The sequence below is a fragment of the Branchiostoma lanceolatum genome, chromosome 5 (genome assembly GCF_035083965.1).
Source record: "Branchiostoma lanceolatum isolate klBraLanc5 chromosome 5, klBraLanc5.hap2, whole genome shotgun sequence".
In the NCBI taxonomy this organism is placed as follows: domain Eukaryota; kingdom Metazoa; phylum Chordata; class Leptocardii; order Amphioxiformes; family Branchiostomatidae; genus Branchiostoma; species Branchiostoma lanceolatum.
The window spans coordinates 8,467,956-8,491,453 of record NC_089726.1 but is presented as its reverse complement, the minus strand read 5'-3'; the positions used below and the strand labels follow the sequence as shown (position 1 = coordinate 8,491,453).

The following is a 23,498-nucleotide window of genomic DNA, read 5'->3' as shown; positions in this document are numbered from 1 at the left end:
TTAATGATACAATGAAAATGAAGAGACTTTTGTGTTATGAGTTACCATTCTATAAATAGTGAATGATTTCAACAGATAATTAGTATCAAATCTTCAAGAACCCATGGCAATAGCACACATGTTGAACTTTATTCTAGACTGGTGATATTTATCCCTGGTCTTCTTAGCCAAGGCTTGGCTGCTTCCATTGTTCTCATTATGTCTGCTGATGGGCATATGATTGATGATAAATGTGTCTCATTCTAATTTTGCTGTCCCTCCTTAAGACTGTTAAGCGGACCCAGTGGTATCAGGGTACTTCGCACGTTACGGATGGACGATTGCACAACCTGGTGTGAAACACGATACTTGCGTACATGTCCATTGACCTTTCCAGATTAGCAACCCTTAGCCTACATGTACATCTGCTTGGAGACAGACCTGTATTGTATCTCTAAGGTTTGTTTGTTGCCCTCTCCTAGCTTGCTGACTGGACGTATAAAACAACTCGCAGCCTACATCTGCTTGGAGACAAACCTTTATTGTGTCCCTAAGGTTTGTTTGTTAGCCTCTAGCAATCTAGATTATTTCTAATAATGATACATCCCACAGAATTGAATCTTTCTACTGGATTAATACATTAAAACATATACTCAGACGTTTCAAATGCCCGTCAGGCAGCTTTTTTGTCATTTATGTATTTCCCTATCATAGTTATAAAATATATGGTTTATGTAGCCATTTATGTAGGACTAGGAGTAGATAAAGAAAATATGTAAAGAGAAGATCAGAAATGATGCTTTATTTTTATTAAACCCAATAAAGAAGAATAAATGAATTAATAAATGAAAATACTTATCAATTATTGTTTCATGCATAATATTGGATTGCTATAAGACACCAAGATAAGACTTGGCTTGAGGTTAAACCCTATCAAACACACCTGCAAAAAAATATCTTAGGATTCCACAGTATCAATCACTATCATACAACTAGTGCTATCTTAGGAAAGATAAAGTTTGAAGATAGAAAAATCTCAAGCTTGTAAATCTGTTATATATGCATATGACACCAATGTTGACATTTTGTGCAACCAGATAAATCAGATTAGATAACTAAGAACATAACAAAGGGCATAATTTCCCAATAAAAAGAATCGTTATTAACTAAAAATCTCATCATCATCATCATCATTTTGGGCGCGAATGAAGTTCACCCTCTCTTTCCAGATGTTTTTCGGTCACCCATAGCTGAAATCACCTTATACAAATGTACATTTTTTTAAATCTTTCAAAAATGAATTGTTAAATTTCCAGTATGATGACCCCAATCATATTTGGTGGCAGACATGTCCATCACATATAACAGCCCTATGGTCACTGCATGGAAAGGAGCAAATTTCACAGCTAGTGCTTTAACAGATCATTGACAAGAATGTAGTCCAATCTTCGAGCAATGAATGTATTCTTTTTAGACCAGGTGTACTCTTTTTCAACACCATGAAAAGTTCTCCATATATCAATCACTATTCAAAATTGTCACTTCTGTGTTGTTGTGCTCCTTCCCTGCGATGTTGTCGAGGGTATTGTTGAGGACCGTATTAAGGTCCCCAGCAACTAGTACATATTCATCATCTAAACAATATTTTTGTATCAAACTAGATGCAAACTTGATTGAAAAACAACTTTTTACTTGTCACAGCATTTGGCGCCTAGATATTGAAGCAGACAAAATATTCTTTTTGAGACATAAATCTTACACCGATGATACGGTCAGAGATATCAATGAACTCTATATTCTTGCAGTCAAAATTTTTAGATATAAGAATAACTTGCCCCTTGCTGTGACATGTATCGGGATGGGCAAAGAGTTTACCACTCTTTTGACCATAATATCATTATCTGTTATGTAGGTTTCTTGCATACAAACAATGTCAATCTTTTTATTGAAAAACAGTTCGTCGTACCGTTCGTTTTCTTAAACCTCGAGTGTTGATGGTGAGCAGTCGAACCATGGGTGCGAGAGAGTCCTGCTACGGTAACTACCCATTGTCTTTCTTTCTCCTCTGGTCGTCAGTGTCTTTGTCTTTCTTCTGATCATCTTTCTGTAGTTTACCAGGCTTGTTCTTTTCAGGAGGTGTCAGTACATCCTTCCTCTTTCTGGTTGTACTCATGGTTGTTCTTATCAGCTCGGCACCACTTTCTTATGTGACGTCTATTCCCGCATTGGTGACAGGTGACACAATGAGGGCATTCGTGGAATGCATGATCCTCGGCCTTATATGATTTGAAGTTGATTTGTTGTCCATCATGGAAAACTGTCACGTCTATGTCCATCAGTGATGTTTAGGGGTGGGTACCGGTACCGTGTACCGGTACAAAACCGGTATTTCTTAATGGACCGGTCCAAAAAAACCGGTCCGTAAAAAATCAGTGGACCGGCCACTGGACCGATTAGAAAATTCATAGTACCAGGCTACTTGCAGGCGGCAACATAACTGGTCTAAGAAAATACAAAACAGCAGATTTAACGAGTCATTTTCGAAGACGTTAGCTGTGAATCATATAGAAACACTTAAAGGATGAGTAAACAGACGGCGAGGAGAGTATGGTTATAATCTTGAGACAAAGTGCAAACCTAAGAAATTATATCGTTCCAGACATGACGTTTGGAGACTTTTACGTGTGTCTTGCTCTGCAAAATATGATGTACTGCGACATTACTATAATCAGGTACAGGTACAGGTCCGGACCTGGACCTGACCCTCTGGACCTGTTCCTGGACCGGACCTGAATTTTATGTACCGGTACCCACCCCTAGTGATGTTGTATCTGTAGGATCAGGTATACTATAACTGGTATAATGCTGAAACGGGTTGGTGATCCTCAACACGTAACAGGATCTGTGCCCCGAGTACAGGGGCTGAAAAGGCGAGTCCGCATTCCTGTTCCTCTTCTGGTGTCTCATGACCTCTGTTGTCCTTTCAGCCCTTGAGTCCACCCACTGTGCGACTTCTTCGTCAGTTACGCTGTGCGGGATCCAATGGATTGAAATCCTGATTTCAGTTTTCTGGAAGTCTAAAATTCCGTATGACCTTGTGTCGACAACCACTCGCCCGACACTGATTGCTTTAGCCTCTAGGCATGCAAAGTTAATCACCCAGGTGCGTTTTTGGCTTAGGTACTGTGCGCCTAGGATTTCTTCGGGTTTAATAGCGTCAGTCAGCTCGTTACGAACTGTGCTGTACAGTACTTCGACTTTATCAAATTCTGACATCTTTGCAATACCAACTGCGTCGATTTTGACCCAAAGGTTGGTGTCTTGGAGCCTTGAAATGTCGTCACACGCCGCCATCTTTCCTGTCAGAATAGCCCTCCCACTCGGTGAGAAACTGGCCACAAAGTTAGTCCAGGGTTAAAAGCAGGGTATTCCACGGTAGCGACGACAGTCAGCATACACTAATAAGTCACTTTAACTAGAAGAAGAATGGTTAACACCGCTCGAGAGCTACCAGAACGCAAATTCTGGAGAGCTCACAAAAACACTGTCAGATGACTACATCTGACCTCATCATCATCATCATCATCATTTTGGGTGCAAATGAAGTTGACCCTCTCTTTCCAGATGTTTTTCGGTCACCCATAGCTGAAATCACCTTATACAAAATGTACATATACCTTATACATTCATGCTGTGCTTTATTAACTATGCAATAATATAATGACTGAACAGACCAAGATAGAGATGAATGCAGAAACCACTGCAAAATTGTTTGCCCTCCTACCCCCTGGCCTACTATTGTCTCAAATGGGAACTGAAAACCACTGAAAACACTATATTTTCTCCCTACTATGAAATTAGAACCACATGAACTTAAATGCATTTACTATTGAATTTAGTCTAGCATATCTCCTGACAATCTATGTCTGTTGCTAATTATTATTTGATTGTTACCAAGTTCATCCAGAACAAGTTGGGGGTTTAAATATTCACCAGGCTTTTTGCACAGATATAGTCATATTAACTGTATATCCAATAGATGTATGTGTTCATGTGCTACCATGAACTCACATTCACCACCACGAGAACAATGGCATTGAGCCATCGATCAAAGTACACAACTTGCAAGCTAGCAGTGGATAAAGTTTTTTTGTGATGAAAGTGGCACTAGAGAATGTTCTCTGTCATCTTTTTTTCCACATCCAACCCCTTTGGACTGACTACACTGTACAGTGTGCAATAGTTTGCTGGAAACACTCGAGCCTGAGATCTGTTGAATTTATGACCTTAGACCTGGGCAGAGAAGCTGTCCAGTTGGGAAGGGTGTGTTACAAAAATTAACAAACTGCATTTAGAAGAGGCTTGGCTATATTTTCTATCGATACTGTTACAAAGGCAACTACAAAGTGCTTTATTTGGACAGCTTAGGCCACAACAACTAAAAATAAATGCATGGAAAAAACTCCTGCCATCTTAATCACATGCTGATATATTTCAATCAGACAATCAGAGAACAGATTATCTAAGGTGAACCAATCAGAGCCTAGAATATGAAGCCATTTCTGCATGCATTGCTAACACGACGCCCCCATGGCTTGAACTGGCCACGGCTTCAGTGGAAAACACGAAATGCTGGTGTGAATTTCTCAATTTTTTCCAATTTCTCTGCAAAATGTGTGTCTGACGAGTCCAGGTCGTCTCAACTTGGACTTAAGCAAGATGAGGCGGTCATTTGAAGGCTGGACGCCCCTCTGGCAGAAAGCCCATCATGGGAGCCAATAGCACACCCTCAAATGAAGTTTGGATTAAATCTGGATTAAATCATGTGGATTGTGCTGTTGGCTCGTATATGATTAGCTCCTTAATTTTTCAGTGTCAGAAAAAGCGTCCTCCATTAGGCCAGTGGCTGAATGTGTTAATTCCCTGATGTACTCAATTTTAGAATTAGATATTTCTAATAATGATACTTTTTTGATACATCTTTTCCCAACAATTTTTGTCCGTCAAGGTTGACGGAATGGCCTTAAAAGTTTTCCGTAATAAGCAGCAAAATTCTGATGTCGCCACATGTTTGTGACAATGATGTGGTCAACATGGGCGGGGATTGGGCCCTATCGTCCCAATTTTAGCCGGTCGCGATCACGTTATATAGACAGGTGGTCGTCTTGGGCAAGCTGCTTAATGCTAATGCTAAAGGGGAAAGTTTTGGGACTAAGAAAAAACAGGTGGTCGGCATTAAGATCGGGTCACTTGGGCAAGTTTGACTGTATTTTATCAGTATCATTGACAATGATTAAGGTTGTTACAAAACTGCTGTAATTGTTCCAAACTGTGATTCATTTTGGCGAGCTTATCCTCAAAACTGCACAGAAAATTCACACCATATTGATACAGCTGATATTTTTAATCAACCAATCAGAGTGTAAATTATCTGACATGAACCAATTAGAGCTGAGGATGTTCAGTAATGCTTACATACTAATGAGCAAATCAAAATGGCGCCCACTCCTGTTTACGTAGCATTTATAAATTGTCAGCAGAAAAAGCATTTTCGATTTTCAACGACGCATGACGACCCCCGCTGGGGGTCATTATGATCCATTAAGTGGCAAGAAAGTTGTTCACAAAATATCAACTCTGTAAGTATAAGCTGTCAAAGGCTACAAGCATTAGTCCAAAGTGCAATAGAAATTCCAAAATTAATCTGGAGGGTGTTAACATTATTTTTGCCGCATAAACAGAAATTTGATGGAAAAAAATGAAAGGCATATATTTGCTGCCGAACTGAAAGTTTGCATCGGCCGATTTCTACAGTTGTCCCAAAATTGTCCCCAAGCGCACATTGATTTGGCCTGAGAGAAATGTTGCTGGTCAGTGGCCATTAGAAAATTGTTGATTTCGAGCCCTGCCACTCGAAAGTCGGGGCACCATGCGGTCCACCGGGGTGTATGGGGGTCTGGACAAGTCTCTTAGCGTCTACAGTCAAAGACGTCATCAGAGCGTAACACTGACTGAACAGGCCAGGATTGCCGTTGTAAACCTCGTGCAGACAGTTCATCATGTTGACATACTTCTGGTTGAAGCTGTCGGACAGAATGCGAACCCTCGATCCTGGTGGGTACTTCGACGTGTTGGGGTTCACGACAGTCGGCCACACTCCTTCTTCCTGGAAGGGTATTTTATCACCGCTGAAGCTGTAATTCTTTGGACAAGTCATGTCTTTCCCACACGGGGTGAAAAATGGATCTTCATCTCCATCATTGACACTGTTGGCCGTCTCCTTCAATTTTCTCCCTTTCCAGATCTCCTTGAACTTGTAATAGTGGCTGAGCTCTCCTTCGTAGAAGGGATTACACGGATCACTGCCCTCCCCCTCGGCAACAATTAACTTTATTCCTTCTATCGCTGAGCAGATGTCAAGGACGCAGAACGGTATGGGGACTTGTTTCTTCAGGTAGTCATCTTTTGGGGCAAAGAGATCTGGAGTTGAGTTGTATAGTTTGACCATTGGGCATAAGATTTTGTGAATATAGACTGCACCAATTGTGGTATTGTCAAAGTCCTTATTTGACTCCTCGCACTTTTTTATTATATCTTCACATAGTAGATCACAATTGAATTTCTTTTCGACCTTCAGGCATTGTTTAGGCACCTCTATAGGGGGTGCACGATGAGGTATTCCTCGGAGTATATGATGCACTTTCAGGAGGTTCTTATTGCATTCTGGTGTCTCTACAGCCATGAAGACATCATGGGTGACATCCAAAGAAAACTTAGCCAATTCAACATTGAGCCCTGGCATGACGCCTCCAGGAAGATGAGTTGGAAACCTAAGCGGCTTGTTTGGGTCATTAAGGATTGGTGCTTGTCCAAGATAATTAAGGATATTTGCCACCATCGACATGTGTTTCATCTCCTCTATTACGATACTCTTTAGAAGCCGTGCGATCTTTTCGTTGTACCTGTCCTTAAGACTGTAATAAGCGCTCAGGTAAGGAGGGATCGTTGCCCACTCGAGTCGAAGAGCTCTATGAAGATTTTCCTTTATAGCTTCCAGTCTGGCATTTGGAGAGGGTACACTTAACCTTGATTTTGGTTTTAGCCAGTCCAAGACCATGTCTCTTTTTGCTGGAGAAAGATCACGTGTGACAGGCATGTGATTTGGATTCTCTACAGGCAGACCTAAAGTGTAATACAGTGGATCGAGATGTCTTTTTACGTCCATTTTATTTGCCAAATTGAAAAGTGGTTTCATGACAGGGTAAAGATTCTCGTACAATTTTAAAATGGGGTAGATATCTTCATGCCAAGTGTAGCTGTCTTTCTTGTCCAGTTTACAGTACAGATGCGTAGATGTCAGGAGATCCGGAGGAAAAGACTTGTCATCTGACAATGTCACGCTGTAGATGTACAACTGGCCAAATAAGTGCTCTCTATCAGACGGCCGACGACTGCAATCAAGCCCTTCTTCATTGGTCTTGAAATGAAAGGCACCTATGCCATACGCGTTTGTCGTAGCTTTAGCATGTCCCCTGCAGTCACCAGCACGGATTTCTATTGCATCTGCTGGTTCGCCTGTGCTGACTCCGGGTCTATTGTACTGTTGAACACTCAGGAAAACACCTGCCTTTGGTCTTCCAAACCGTGCAGCAAATACTGTCAATGACCAGCAGACTTTACCATCTTCGTCCTCTTCACTTTTGTCCTCTTCGTCTAATATCGGAATCTCGGTTTTAGGCTGCGGAATACGGAAAACACGATCTTCCGCTGGACCAATGTACAGTCCATCCAGGTGTTCAACAAGGACGGGTGTACATTGTGTGGGACAATCCGGACACCTGGGCTCCTCCTCTCTCACAATCATCAGTGGGCTCCTGTATGCCGCGGCTATCAAGCAAAAAGTTGCTATCCCTGTGTCATTCACTAAAAAACCAGAGTTAGTATATGGAATACGCCCCAACTTGTTGGAACCCTGATGTAGGAGAGCGCTACAATCTGTGATCTTTCCTCCCGCCATTGCGAAAGAAAAGTCATTTGGAAGAATAACAAGGAAGAGGTTTCCCTTGTGAATAAGGTCACCCTCCAGGTTGGTTGGTAAACTGTTGCTGAGATCTACAACGACTTTACTGTTTTGAATGTCCACGTAGAATGGTGCATTGCAGAAGTCACTCACATTCGAATTCTTCTCTGCTGATACCGACGGCTGGCCTGATGAGAGCCACTGAGGACCCTGCCACCACAGCATTCTGTTGAATTCAGGCAGGAGTTCCAGACTTCCATCCACAGCCGAAATGGTCCCGATGACTCGTCCAAGAGCAAAGTCATTTCCCCCAGGATCTTCATGCATCAGGTCTACTGTGAACTTGATGTTCAGGATAGTGTTATCTTGTTCGTGATACCTAAGCTCGTTGATGAATCTGGAGTCTGTTGCTTCCTCCATCCATGTCACATTTGTGAGTACGGAGCTCCAGTACCCAGATGTTCCAGGGTCTCCAGAACAATTCTCGTCCTTACATCGTTGCCACACATCCCTCACTGTGTTGGTCTTGAACTTGCCTCGAAAAGCGCCCTCTACCCCAACAACGAGACCCCACAACTGGGCGGTGTACATCTGGAAGAACGGGTCCAGATCTGTCATCTTGGCAGCTACGTTGTCATCACTTCCTGTTAGAAAATCATTTGTGGGGAAATTCTTGAGAATTTCATTTCATACATAGTGTAAAGAAGCCTTTGATAACCAGAGAAACAATAATGTCTTATTCTTTGATCTATCTTATTGCAGTGGTTACCTGATGACACAGTACAACAAACAGAAAGCTTGGGGGTGGCAATGTCGGACAAAAGCTTCTGGAAAACGGTGATGGTTCACAATGAGGAAAAAAGCCTACACCCCATATAAGCAAGCAAGCACTGACTGTTTGGATAAATTCATGTATAACAAAAATCATATGGAAAATTGGACAGCAGATACATGCGTCAGAGATGACTTTTTAACCCACGTACCAATGATCCGTTTGCCGACTAGAGCATCAAATTTGGAGCACTTTGCATCCTTGTAGCAGACTTTCTTCACAAAACAGTTGACAAACCGGAAATCACTGCTGCCTTGCGGGTTCCAGTTGCAGTGTGGGAAGGTGTAGTTTAGGTAGCATGGCGGGTCCCGGCTTGCGTTAAACTTGTGGATGTTGAATTGGCGAGGATCATTGTTGAGGGTGGCGGTGTCGGCGAGGAAATTTCCGGCGAAGTGAAGACGGGGATAGCCTGCATGGGTGACGAGAAAATGTCAAGACGTTTATTGCTTGCATTTTTGTTATGAAACAATGTCACAGTGTATTAATAATGTAATTCAAAGAAGGATTGTGAATCCTTCTTTAGAAATTTGAAACGATTGCTGCAATATTTCAGAACTCAAAACAGCTCACCTGCATTTGTCAACCATAGCAATCCCAGAAACAGGAAGATGTTGATTGTGAGCTTCAATTTATCCCTCAACATGCAAGAAATGGTGCCTTATTTGGTTATGAATTTCAAAATTTTGTGCAGGAAGATGCCAGACTCCCAACCGTTATCATATCTTTGGCACTCTGCAAGTGACTTGGGCCGCGCAAAGTTGGCCTTCTGTACCTATCCCCTATGCTGTGAAAAAATCCTGGTGAGAACACTGGATCACTAGAGCGCTGATTACTGTCCACCTTGTGATTTAGCCCTGCTATTTGTAAGCTCCTAACATTCAGCTGCTGTCTGCAAAGACATTGTAGTAGGGCCACCCAATAACGATAACATAACAAACCAATTGCAACAAACACACCAAGATGCGGAAGAACTTGTCCTCTACTCGTAACAGTCACAGGGCCAACACGCAGCACGCTGTAGGCCGGCAGGACTCGGACTGTTCCTGGACGGGTCTGTCTGCAGCAATTATTTTTGTTTGTTTGCAGAAAGACAATGGTTTCATATTGCCCCTCACACTAAGTTAAAATGACTGTGGCTTCGTGATAGAGCACCCTTTGAAGTTTAATGACTTGTTAATGATGTCTGGGTGTGTGTCTTAATATGTTGATGCTGTTGATACCATTGTACAAACTAATCACCTTTTTGTACTTCACTTCTCAAATGGTTTTGATTGATTTTTAAGAAGGTGTCTCTATTTTCCTTAGGTGTCTATAAATTGTTTCAAGCTCTTTTCGCTCCTTCTAAAACCATTTAAACTAAAGATGTTTATCACTGATTATGTAGGCCCTCCAGGGCACACCTAGGTAGGACATCTCAAAGTTATTGGGGTCGTGTGGGGGTAACGGCAGGGTCTTTGACCCAAAACCCGCAGTCTGGGTTCGAATCCCCTGACGCCATCGATGTTGTGCCCTTGGGAAAGGCACTTTACATGACTTTCCTCACTCCACCCAGGCATAAAAATGGGTTTTGTTTGTTGGCCTCTTTGGTTTATTAAGATAGCTGAACGATTGTGTGTGTCTCTCTATGTGCTGGTCAATAAGATAACTTACTTAAGAACAACTGGATGGATTGGTTTCATATTTGGTGTGATGGGTCGTTTGCGACAAAAACTGGAAATGATTAGATTTTAGCCCCCTGGCAGCTTTCCTTGGTTCTGCAGCGGAGCTTCTGATTTTATATCTCGTGTTCTAGACAAGATAATAAAATTTTTAGGTGGTAGATAGCCCCTGTGCTTGTTTTAATGTCCTTTGAATTTGTACCTCCCACCTGCAGGTCCATCTGCTGCGGCTGCGTTACAGACAGGTGTAGACGGAGACCTGTCCAGGATCACCTTCATGTGCAGCGCCGTCCTGACGGTGTTCGGCGTGCCCGGCTGTCGGGTCACCAGGTGTGGCTACACTGGAGAGGACGGCTTTGAGGTAACAACGGATAATCCGCATTGTAGACACCATTCCCTGTAACAGTGTATATTATGTACTAGATACTTTGCGTTTGGGAACGCATCTATAGGCCGAAACACCTGTGCTGAAGTTCAATGTGAACCAGTCAGAATTGCCCAGAGGAAGGTGACTAATGGTCACAGAAACGTTGGTGGAATAATTAAGTACTTGGTTGTGTTTTATTCAACTTTTCGAAATTCAGAAAAAGATGAATGTAGGTCTTGAAATCCTAAGGCTTCTTTTCTTTTAATTGCATGTTGACAGAAATTCTACTTGCATTTGGAGACATCTAATGCAATTACAGAACTCGAGAAGCCTTTGGTATTATTTCCATCCTTGAGAATACCTTCCCACTTCAATGAAATGTTACCATTTTGATAACTGTAGACAGACAAACTCACACAGGAATCACTGATAGATTGACTGTCTGATTTGCAGAATGAAGACAAACACAATGTATGCAACCTTTGAGACAAGGAAGTCTTTTAATGGTATGATGAAGAATCACAATACTAATGGACCGAAACTAAAATTACCACAAATCCACATGTGAGACAATCCCTCTGCATTTCATCAGTCCGCATTGATGATGAATGGTTTTATTGCACACACAACACAATCTGACGATGGCAGTCAACAGACTGAATTGGAGTCAGACTTTACAAAACGTTAAAATCATTCTAATTCGTAAAATTCGAATACATATTTAAAATCAACGGAAGTTAAAAGAGCAGTGTATTGCTAAGGGCTGCAAATCAGCACTATTACATTTAAGACAGAATGTACATGTATACATACATGCTTCTTAAATCAGATAGTAAAGTCATGTAAACAGATGTTAAAGTCAAGTATTATTCATCAGACGGATGACACATTGCCAACCCCGGCCCTTTATCCTTGCTTAGGGTCTCAGGAAGTCCCTTGAGATGAATGATTTGTGTGATCATCTTACAGATAATAATTATATTTCTGCACTGCACCACACAGAATAACTGATATCTCCAGATTTACTGTATAGGGCGTATTCAACATTTTGGATTCCATATCAATGGTCAATTGGTCATTTACATTTCAATGAATCTTAGCTCAAGTCTGTTATAAGACATTCAGAGATATTCAGACCCTCTCAAATAATCGTAGACTGTAAGGCAGAAACTCGAAAAGAATACTGGAAGATCACTTGACAAATTGTTGCTAAAACTCGTAAATGCTGAAAAACTTTTGAGCTACAACAAGCCATTGAAATCCAAATTAGGTACCACAACATGGTGGACATCATTTGCTGTTATGACATTATCTTGTTTGATATATGGAAACTGTTTTTGATTGATATGAAAAATGAAGCTCATGTGTGTGAATAAGTGCAGGGTACTGGCCAGTGTTCTTGAGTGTTATGACCAGTGACAGCTCTATATTGCACCACGTTTGCAAAGGTTAATGGCAGATTTATCATTCGGGCTTGACCCGGTACCTGGCTGTCCACATGAATTTGTCTTCTGTCATATAAACTGTCTGTTTCTTTGTGAGGTCTTGATGCAATTTGAGGAACCCATGATTGTCAGAAGTTAACACTGTGGCCGGTGTCACATTGCAAGTTGCAGAGACACTTAGAGGCTTGGCTATATGTCAGTGTATTTAGTGGGTGCTAAAAGAGTTGTGCAGAGGACTCGGTTGATTTGTGGACTAAATGACCCCAAGAACATGATAGATTTTCCTGACTTTTCATATGTATGTAAATCTAGGCCAAACAGATATATAAGCAATGGAATTCTGGGACAATTGTTTGCAGGACTAGCTGTTGCAAGCAATGATGAGAATATATCTGATTCATCATAATGTTCTTGCTATTAGGGCCAGGTAACCAGCAGATTAAATTTTCCCTTAAGTGTCTACAAGATGCTGAAAAATATAGGGAAACTGCAAGAATTGACAGGATATTTATGATGCAACCTTGAGCAATGAAGAAGTCTATTCTTCTTCATCTTATTGTTCCCTTGTTTACCAGTTCCCCTGAACTACATGGCAATCTCGCCTCCTCCGCAGTTACCGCTGGCTCTCTTTTTTAACCTTCTCCCTGCTGCCTAACTCTGTAACCAATAGAGATTTGGGTGCCAAACGGCTACTTCAGTGTGCTAAAGGTTAAAGGGGAACAGCCATAAGGTACCTACAGACACATTAGCAAAATGAAAGAGCCAGCAGTAACACTACAAATAAAGCAAGCAAAAAGAGAGAGCCAGTGGAATAGCTATAGGAAGGATGGTACCCAGGCTAACAGCAATCAGCAATTCAGGTCACATCATCAACAAGTCACTATCGGCCGTACCCAGAGACACATGTAGCCATTCCATCCATCATGCTCAGGGTGAGGCTTATCTGACTCGCTGGAATATTGTTTGCTATTAAGTCAAGATCAATATTATCTAGGCAGAACCATACACAGCTGAGGCCCTGCTTTTTAACCTTTAGCACATTTAAGTAGCCGTTTGGCACCCCATTCTCTATTGGTTACATAGTTAGGCAGCAGGGAGAAGGTTAAATTCTGCATCCAAAGTGGAGTCTTTGCCAAGGAATTCCTGAGTCTATCAGATTGAATGTCTTATATGGTTTAATTCTTCCCTTCATTCTGCCAAAACGCGTCCAATCAGGCAGCTGCTCTCATCGTCACATGATCAGGGAGATATGTAATGGCACGTCTGATTGGACGACTATAAGTCTACAGGATTCAGCCAGTCGAAAGTGATTAATGGAGGCTTTAGTATCTAATACCGTTGAGCACTTTGGCCTTGGTCCTTTTGTTAATGATTGTAACCACCAAGTCTGCTCAGGGACAAGCTATAAGGCCTTGCCTAATGGATCTTGGGCATTTTAAAGTAAAACGGCGGAAAGAGGACGTGATGAAAACAGGAGGCAGAATTTTAAGGAAAACTTGAACCAGACATACTCTCCATTAAACTGTGTGACTCTAGATTTGATTTGATTTGATTTTTTGGTTTGGTGGAATAAAGAGTGACAGCCAAGGCTACCCAACTTAAGCTGTGGGCCATTATAAAGAGCTAACCCTGGAGACTGAACAATACACATTACTGTGTCAAGCGGTTGCAAGGCACAGTGTTTACAAAGCCCAAGACTAGGTACAACAGATTAGGTACTCTTATTCTTTAAATTTTTTTCATAAACTTGAGAACCAGAAAATTAAATTGGTCTGGCCTTAATCATGCTGTTCTGAAGTTCGAATCTCCCTTGAAAAGGCTTTGTGCATGATTGGGTTTATTGCTTGGCAGTATTAAACTGTGTGTTTGGATTAGACTAGTTTCCAGTGCCCTGGGGAGTTAACTTCATTACAGGGATCACCTTCTAGCTTTGGCATACAAGCAAACTCCAGAAAATCCCCCTGATATACAGTCCTACCATATTGGTAACAGTCGTCATCAATCATTCTTTAGTCCTGCATATGCTGCTTAATGTAGTATGATAATACATACAGCTTTGTGTAGTTATGTGGTTTTATAGCTGCTATGTACGATCAGACCCTGACTGTTTTATGCATCTTGCATTATGTCTTTGTCCTATACTTATAATCAAGGAGGATAACCTCCTTGTTATAATGAAAACGCACCAGCTTAAATGATAAATAGTCATAACCATATGAATCAACGTTAACTGGTTTAGTATGACTACGACTGTGAAGAGCTTCAGAAGAGCCCAATTTCAAGTTCACTTACTAATAGATTTACAAACGTGAGATTTTTCTTTCCTCTCCCTCTTCAAACTTTATTCATCCTTATAGATACATGTAGCACTAGTTATGATACTGTGGAATCCTAAGATATGATCAGATCTAGACTATCTTATTTTGCAGGTGTGTTCGATAGAGTTTCACCTCAAGCCAAGTCTTATCTTCATGACTCAAACGGGAAAATTTAATCTCCTTATCTTCTTCCTGCTATAACTTTCCTGAAATAGCAGCAGTATTGATTGATTTCAAGATATTGGCTTATTATCGGTAATCAGATTACCTACTCTTGCTTGGAGGTGGGTTTAATGCATTAGAGTTCAACCTGAAGTTCACACATGTTTGGATCTTCACAACTTTTTTTCCCCGGAAAACTTTATCTTTTCTATTGTATCCTCTGTTGTGATACTATATATATGAGTTCAAGATACAATCACAATACAGGGCTCAAAACACCCACTTGCAACCTTCAATCTGCTGAAAAAGCTGGAAAAAATTTTCAGATTGTAGAAAAAAAGTCCAGTCAAACCTGAGCAAGTGATGACCACCTCTACATAAGGACCAATTGGCCAATGTGACCCCTTAGATAATTTTTGACACAAGTATTAAGAATCCTGTCTATAGTGACCACGTGTCCAAGTATTTCAATTTATAACACCAGATTTTATACGTTAGAGTGGTCTTCTTGTGCAGTTTTAACAGTAAAAGTAACTTACAATTTTACAAACTGGAAGAATATATACTCAGTATTAATATATAATGAGGTATGACATGTACATATTGCTGAAAACCTTCAAGTTGTTTAAGTGAAGTATTTCAAGCCCTGTGATATCTGTTCCCTCAGGTGTCCATTCCTGTAGACCAGGTTGTCCAGGTTGCAGACAGCCTGCTGAACGTGAAGTCTACAGACGTGAAGCTGGCGGGACTGGGTCCCAGGGACAGCCTCAGGCTGGAGGCGGGGCTCTGTCTCTATGGCAACGACATTGACGAGGACACCACGCCTGTTGAGGCCACCCTTCTGTGGACAGTAGGTGAGATACATAGACTGATAATAGAAATGTTACAATACTTCGATGGTCCTTTTTTCCACACAAATTTTGGGTAGATTTGAGATGTCTACTTTTCCATAAGGCTAATCACTTTGATTAGCCTGGATGCCATCCTTCTCCTTGTTAGTTTTCTGTGGCTCACACACTACATACAAACCAACGTGGAGTAATAACTGTATGAGTTAATAGAGAATATGGCAGCTACAGAAAACTAACTAGGAGTAGGCTGCAACCTGATTACCATATTAGACAAAGTGACACAGTTGTAAAATACAAAAGTTAAGTTTATATGTATCACCTCTATAAAGTGTAATGTATACAGTATACCTATTCAAGTGTTCCCTGAGGCACTGAACGATTGATAAAACGAAAATCAATATTTTCCATTCTATGCCTCAGGAGGGGCCTGTCAAACTTTATTTTCAGCAATGCCCGCACCATTTCCACTTCTACTTTCTGCATTCTACATGCAGCAGAAGCCTGAAAGAAGTTGAGACAGGAACTAATTTTTTTTCTTGCTATAAAAAGACACAGGCTGATTGAAGTTGTAAATTGTATTATACATGTCGCTGATGTGCTAATGTGACTGCGTGAGTTCCTCAGGGCATTAGCACCAAGGACCTGATCCCCTTCTAATGAACAGGTTATTGGTGACAAATTGGATTTTGTAGTCATCCAGTCCTCCTGGGGCATACTTCATCACTTCCTGCACATCTGCACTGCTCCCCTTCTCTGCTGAGACTTGACATTGAGTTCCCACATGTCTTCAGAGACTTGACTTTTAGATCCCCTTGTTCTTTTTTGGACTTGATTTGTGCTACCACATTTCTTGCGAGACTTGACTTGCTGGCCAAACTTGAAAATCATTCATACAAATATCACAAGAGAGACAAACAAAATTACCCATGAAAGATGACCTTGACACACAGTTAGAATTACATGTACTTCATCAAGCGCCACGTTTGTAACAGGTTCGCCAGATGTATTGTAGTTTGAATCATTTCAAGGCCAGGATCTCAGGTGTGGTGCAACAATACATGGCTCAATACCTGCTAATTTGAGAAGTTTGTAACTTGTCGTAAGCAATTCTCAAGTTTGCAGAGATGATGCTGGTGGGGTAACAAGAGAATTTTTATGAATCTAAGGAATGGCATTATGTAGAAGTCCTTGATTTAAGCAAAACTACCTGGAGAAAAGAGAAGAAACACCATAAATGTGAATTCATCCTCTTAAAAATGTGTTCAAGATCAGTGGAGAAGGAATGCGTACTTTGAGGTTTTTGACTTGACGTTTCAGTTAAACTTTCAAATTTGCCTGGAACTAGCCCCAAATCAGGGTGCGTACTTAAATCAAGAAAATACAGTTAGTACTATAGTATCCTACTGTCATTCTGTATCACCAGGTTGCCCTTTCATTGTAGACTGCCAACAGCTCTGTAAACTAAAGTTACCAACATACCTGCCACTATGAAACTTTCCTGTGTTCAGCACTTAAAGTTAGCGGTAACTCATTACTTTCATGTTATCTGGGTATCCAACGCACCAGTAGACCTGGGAGCCAGTGATAACATGGTTTTTATTAGAAGCCGTAGCTCGACTTTGATGCATTGAAGCCAAATGTAACGGTACGTACGGCAAGCCTTGGAAGATATCGCAATCTTTAGCACATATCGGGTAAGACGGAACACCTCCCTATGACCTTCTGACCTCAAAGTCTGTAGGCTGTTCCTTGAATTGCCGGCCCTCCCTACAAGAGAGGAATCTTTGACTTAACCAAGGATATATCTGACAGTGATGTTCATCCAACCAACCCCAACTTTTAATTGGCTATATATTCCACTATCTCAAGGCTTTGTTCTGGCAGTAGTTATCAGTAAATGTGTGGACTTGTGTCAGAGGTCTATTTCACTACAGCACTGAGACATGGACAACTGAGCCCCCTGCATAGTAATGCAGGGCTCTAAGCAATGGAATAAGGAATGCTGCACTACTTTGTGTCCTTGTCAGTCTTCAACTTTAGGTACAATCAAACTACATGCAAGTGACCACCTCTATATAAGGACTACCTGGCCAATGATATACAATGTACAGTCAAAGCTATGCAAGGACCACCTAGCCACTTTTTGATGGTCCCTTAGATGGTTTTCCCATTGACACAAGCATTTAAGAATATCCTGTCTATGGTGACCACCTGTATGTCCACATAGACCAGATTTTATCAATCCCCTGACCGGTATTCGTGGACTGGGAAAATCTGCTTGTTTTTGGTCCAGGTTTACCCTCCCCAAGCCTACAGCACCGCCTTGCTTAGGAATTCTGGGGAGCTCCCTGAGTAATGATACAAACTGCATCAGAGGTGTGAACTTTCTGCAGGTATATATCACCGCACACACTAGGAAAATTGGCGTAATTGTGCCTGACTCCATCCAGAGTGATGTAGAGAGACGCATCTGGCAACCTTTTGGTTCAATTAGCGTCAATCTAAGTCGGACGGCCAGGCAGTTGTGCCCAAGTGCAAGAGCAAAGTTTATCCGGTGACCTTTTAGGTGTCAGCTTCTGACTATATGCAAGGCTTATCCTGCTTTAATTAGAGAATGTGAAGGCTTTGAGAAATGAAACTTTCACCAAAATGTGACACAAGCTTTGTTGATGAACTGAGGCTCCAAGCCAGTTCTATGGGATCCTGTGTTATTGTGTCAACTGAAACCACACACAAAAACAATATGTGGCAAAGTGAATATCCGGATTTAAGTCAAACTACTAGTATATTGTTTTTTACTTCAAATTTTTATTGAAACATAATGCAAATGCAAGACACAGCTAATCAAAATATGGCCTAAATGAGAAATACTTAGAAGAACATGTAGATCTAACAAAAATCAGATTACTGTATAGAGTATCATGTCAGCAACGAAACCCCTTGATAAATCACCCCTGTACAGGGTATAGACCAGACTGACCTATGGAGAATCCTCATCTAGTCCAGGTCAATTCTCAACAAGCAGAAGAAATTATAATCAGTGACACCTACATGTGTTATACATGTATGTGGAAGATTACTGTGTCCAATACATGTACATAAGTCCCTGGCTTGAAGTATTTTCCTTAATACGTTAAGTGCACTTAGCTGCCATTATAGTGTTCACAAGAGCTAGTTGGTATTGGAATATTGGTAGTACTGAAATGTTTTTAATCATGATTTTATTATATATACTGCAAGAAAAGCTGTATTGCCTACAAAACTCAACGAGTGCATCAGGTTCCCAATGTTCTCAAGAGCACCATGCATGTACTGAATGCACAATGTCACAAACTAATAAAGTGAGTGAAAGTAAGTACTTGAATTATCTCAGCTTTAAACCAAATACAATACTTCTTCTTATCTGGTCTCTCCTGAATTTGATACATAGCCAGCATATACTGACAGTGTATGTATTCTTATATTGGTATCTAAAAGCATCTCCATGCTGCAACAATTTCCGTAACAAAAATCTGTAACATTGTGGTTGAAATTGCTTTTTGTTAATATCAGGTCTCCACTGATTTACTTCAGTGCCATATCATATGATCTGCATGCAGTGTGTCAGAGGACAATCTTGTAGTCTAAGGTATATATTGCTATACAATATTGCCTGGGAGAAGAAATGTACTCCATCAAGTTTCATGTGTATATATATATTAAATTCCTGTGATGACAAATGGTAGCAGCTCTGTAGTTTTACCCCTCAGAGGCAGAGTCTTTCTGTGAGTGGATGCAGGGCTGAAAATACTTCTTTCTGTTACCGTGGCACACTGTACCTGCTATCACAGAAATTGCCAGCCTACGTGCACAGGCCAGAAACTGGCCCCTTGCTTTCCAGGTGGATCCTCCAAGAAGTCCTGTCCCTTGCCCTAGCCTCTGCTTCCCGAATTGCCAGAATCTGTAGAAATTCCCATGGAAGCTTCGTGCCCTACCACAACACCAGCTCTAGCTACACTATTCATTAGCTTAATTGTAATTCATGATAACAAGCCTGAATTTTTATTAATCTTTTACTCAGCAAATTTGTAAGCTGTCTATCTTCTTTCGTGCGATTTACAAAAGAATTGACAAGTGCAAATTTCAGATACCATGCATGTATATAAAGGTATTTCAAGCCCTGACATGGAATATCATGATATCATTAACAACCACGGAAGCATTGCATGCAGTTATTACTGTAGCAATCAAGAGGCAATTTCCTGTTTCCCGCTTTAGTGACTTTGAACAATGCTACCTAAACATCCATAAAATTGTGCATGTTATGGTGCAGTTTACATGATGACTGCTGGGACTGGTATTCCCAGGTTTGTAAGATTGTAATGATTATCCTAGATTAGCAAATTGTTTTCTTCTATTCTTTTAGTAATATGCTGATCACGGTTACTGCACACCTATATTATCACAGGCCCTTGCCCATTAACCGACAGAGGCCATATATATATACACATGTGTGTAGGGTATCTATTTTTTTTAGACATTAAGGTGTGCGGTTTCACCAGTGTGGACCCCCTTGACAGAGCTGCTTGGAAGCGCGATGTCAAAGCTAAGCCGACTGCTGCCCACTCCTGTCTCAGGGACCCCAACAGCAGTATAATCAAACACTGGATACTACAAGTGGAGTCTTGTAAATAGTCAAAGAAACAAGAATTTTGAATGCTGACTGAATATTAGATTCAAAGAATGGTACTTTAAGATTTTGGGCTTTAATCTACTAAATTAAACTGTAGACCATCATTTTTAAAGACAAAGCAGGACCAAGGTGGTAGGACGAAGCTTCAGACTCTAAAGGCAAATCCTCGTCCTTAGACAAGTGCAAAGGTCTACAGGCAAATCCTTCTTTTAGCAAAGCCATACGCCCATTAATCATTAGACAAGCACATGACTTCTATGTTTATACTTGAAACTTGCAATATAATTATAAAGGTGTGATATTTTCCCTTCATAAATTAAGATTTTATTCTTTTAACTTCTGAATCATTTATTGGAAATATTGGGGTCTTGCATTTTCAGCCAAACGTAGGAGAGCAGAATCCAACTTTCCTGGTGCAGGCGTCATCCTCCAACAGATTAAGGACAAACCAAGCAGGAAGAGGGTGGGAATATCTTCAAAAGGGCCACCAGCAAGAGGCAAGTATGCTCTTCTTCCATGTCAATGTCTTAGTATCATCCAGGCCACCCCTGTATGTGAAAGTGGAAGATCCTGAGAATAATTAGAACTAAGAATATGAGTCTCTTTTTGGGACGTTTTATTGAAATATTGAGTGATCTAATAATGATAGTGCATAAGGAACTAACATGTCCTTTATTCCAGAGAATGTCACACTCATCCCCCCAAAATTCAAGCTGGAAATGATAATGTCAACTAAAATGGCAAAAAAACTGACTACGTTATTGAGCAATTTATGGCGAACCCAAGAGATTAATCTAGCAGTGTTGGATTGCCTACCTGACTGGATATGACTAAGGGAAAAGTTATGTCTCAATGTGTATATTGATGGCTTGTGTGATTTACCGGGTATGTTTGTTTTTAATAACAGTCGGATGTAAGGAGTATTAAAACCTACTGGCAAGTCTGCGACAGGGAATTGAGATGGCAGAATAACAGATTACGTCTGAGATTTTATTTCACCCTGAACTCAAGATTTGCTAGTAAAGTATTTGTCAAAGGCACAATGCACAGCTTTAGATATATTTAGATATCTTGTGTGAAGGACAATTTTAAGCAGTATTCAGTTTCCACTGAAGATCTTAACATAATGCACACAAATTGTTTCACATAAGTCTAGAGACGTTATGTCTGAAACTATTCATCTTGTTTTATTCTGGTAAAGATTTTATTTTCTAGAGGTAAATTAATGTCCAGTCTCATATAGCCTTTTGCCACATCACTGGTCATGTAAACTTCTATATGGGTGCAAGCTGATCTTTTTTTAAGTTTTTATATTGATATACTAAATAAGGGTACAAAAGGTTCAGCTAATACAGAATATCCATTTCAGAGTATATGAGACCATGAAAATTATTTTTTTATCAAAGGAGTAAAAAAGTTTTAATGTGAAAGTTTTTGAAGTGAAAATGATGGATGTTCATAAATGCATTTCCTTGTCCCCCAAATGACTTGAGCACACCAAGAGAGAGATATATTGTTGTATTCACAAATGACCAATTATGTGTAGAATGCAGGTCATCTGTTAATGGATATGGTATCAGCAGGAGATGGGGTCGCATTCGTCAAAAGTCCACCAAGTCTCCCTCATCTTGTGAAAGATGATTTCCTTTTCCCCCATGTTCTGTATTTTTCCTAAAAGGGGTGATGTCTTTTGGCCGACATTGACCAAGTTTAAGTGCCTGTATAATTATAAGTCCTTGAATTGATCTATACCTTGACTTGTTCCCTGAAACATACTACAATAATGCAACATGAAAAGTGAGCGTACGTTACATGAGAGAGGGGACTATAGTAACTTTTGATAATGTATTTTGCTGAAGATGATCATGGTAAATATCGCCCAACTGTCAGTGACACTGCGAATGACACAACAAATAATGTTGGCATGATGGAGGTTGAAAGAACTTGGAAGAAGGATCGGAAAATATTGTTCCAGAACTTAAAATGACAACATTCTGTCCAAGTGAAGTGCATTGCTCCACGGGCCCATTTCCCCCAGTCCCTTTATAGTGCCAGTCACTGATTACCCTATTACCTCACATCTGCATTCTCAACCCTCAAGTGGCTTAGTAGAACTTGTAAGATTCACCCTTGGTAACCATAAAAAATGTGTCCTAGTTTATGAAGGACTTTGCAGAATGTAAATCTTCAGGTGTGGAGTATTAAATTCTCCTAGCTATGGCACCAATTATGTATGTAATGCTTACAGGATATATAAGTCTGAACAAATGAAACGTTCAAAATGACATATGTCATAAAACTTATAAATGTTTCTTTTAGGACGTACTTAATGACCTTGCTCATCTCAAGTTTGTTTTTTATTCTGGTAATGATAATTTTGTTTCCTTGCATGCAACCTTCAGTGTCATTTTTCACCCACCCCCCTTCACCAATAATAAAAAAGTAAGCCACTGCGCAGTACATCTTCTGTTCATAACCCTCTCCATTGTGTAACCAATAAAAAGTTGGTGTCTATGGCCACTACATAAAAACTGTACATCAAGAGCTCAGAACACATCATGTGCTGCAAAGCCAACTCCTTCATTCCTCAGCTACTCAATAGGATGCAACTTAGTGCTTTCTTTGGACTGTCCATAGCCTTCTTGAAGTTCATTTGTCTTCGAAGCTTCCCTGCCCGCTCCCATCCTCCCGAGTCTTTCTTCATCGAAGATGTACATAATGTAGGAGTTTTACAGCCCGAGCTGGCGTCAGTTGTCTGTGGGGAGAGTTTGGTGTCCACACATCAGTGCCAAGGTGTCACTTCACCGGGCCCTCCCTATCTGTCTTCCCTGCTGCTGATTTGCAAGTACATTTTGCTGTCAGTCCTGCTAGGTCGGAGGGGATGCATCAAGTCACCTTCCCGTATCTCGAGCCTACAGGAGGAGGGAGTTTCCATTATCGTCTATGACATGCCGTTCACACGTCTTTTACAACTGAGACCTGAGCCTCCCGTGATAGTGTACCACAAATTGCAACAGAATTGCTGAGAAAGACCCTTTCAGGCCTCCGTTTTGGTTTAACTTCACGCTGTATTTTTTGTGGCTGTGTCGCTCACCCGACATGCACGCAAAGGTCGCAGTCATTAGGAAGGGATGTTAAGCTGTGGTCCATTCCACTGTTGATTGTGCTTGTAGAAAAGAGCCAAGGGAATTTCC

At 40.8% G+C, this 23,498-nt stretch overlaps 2 protein-coding genes across 2 annotated transcripts in view; one reads left to right on the top strand and one right to left on the bottom strand.

The window, feature by feature from the left end:
* The window catches only part of LOC136434831 (aminomethyltransferase, mitochondrial-like), a 48,301-nt gene that overhangs the window by 12,382 nt on the left and 12,421 nt on the right, over positions 1-23,498 (top strand). Inside the window, exons 4-6 of the mRNA XM_066427903.1 lie at positions 10,705-10,850; positions 15,449-15,635; positions 20,685-20,801. Coding sequence (XP_066284000.1) covers positions 10,705-10,850; positions 15,449-15,635; positions 20,685-20,801 — 450 coding nt within the window. The remainder of the gene's footprint in view (positions 1-10,704; positions 10,851-15,448; positions 15,636-20,684; positions 20,802-23,498) is intronic.
* Positions 1,401-9,474, bottom strand: LOC136434401 (uncharacterized). Its single transcript, XM_066427191.1, has 3 exons — positions 9,402-9,474; positions 8,983-9,240; positions 1,401-8,643 (listed from the first exon to the last, which is right to left on the bottom strand). Exons 1-3 carry the CDS (start codon positions 9,472-9,474, stop codon positions 5,861-5,863), a joined length of 3,114 nt encoding a protein of 1,037 aa, XP_066283288.1. The 3' UTR covers positions 1,401-5,860.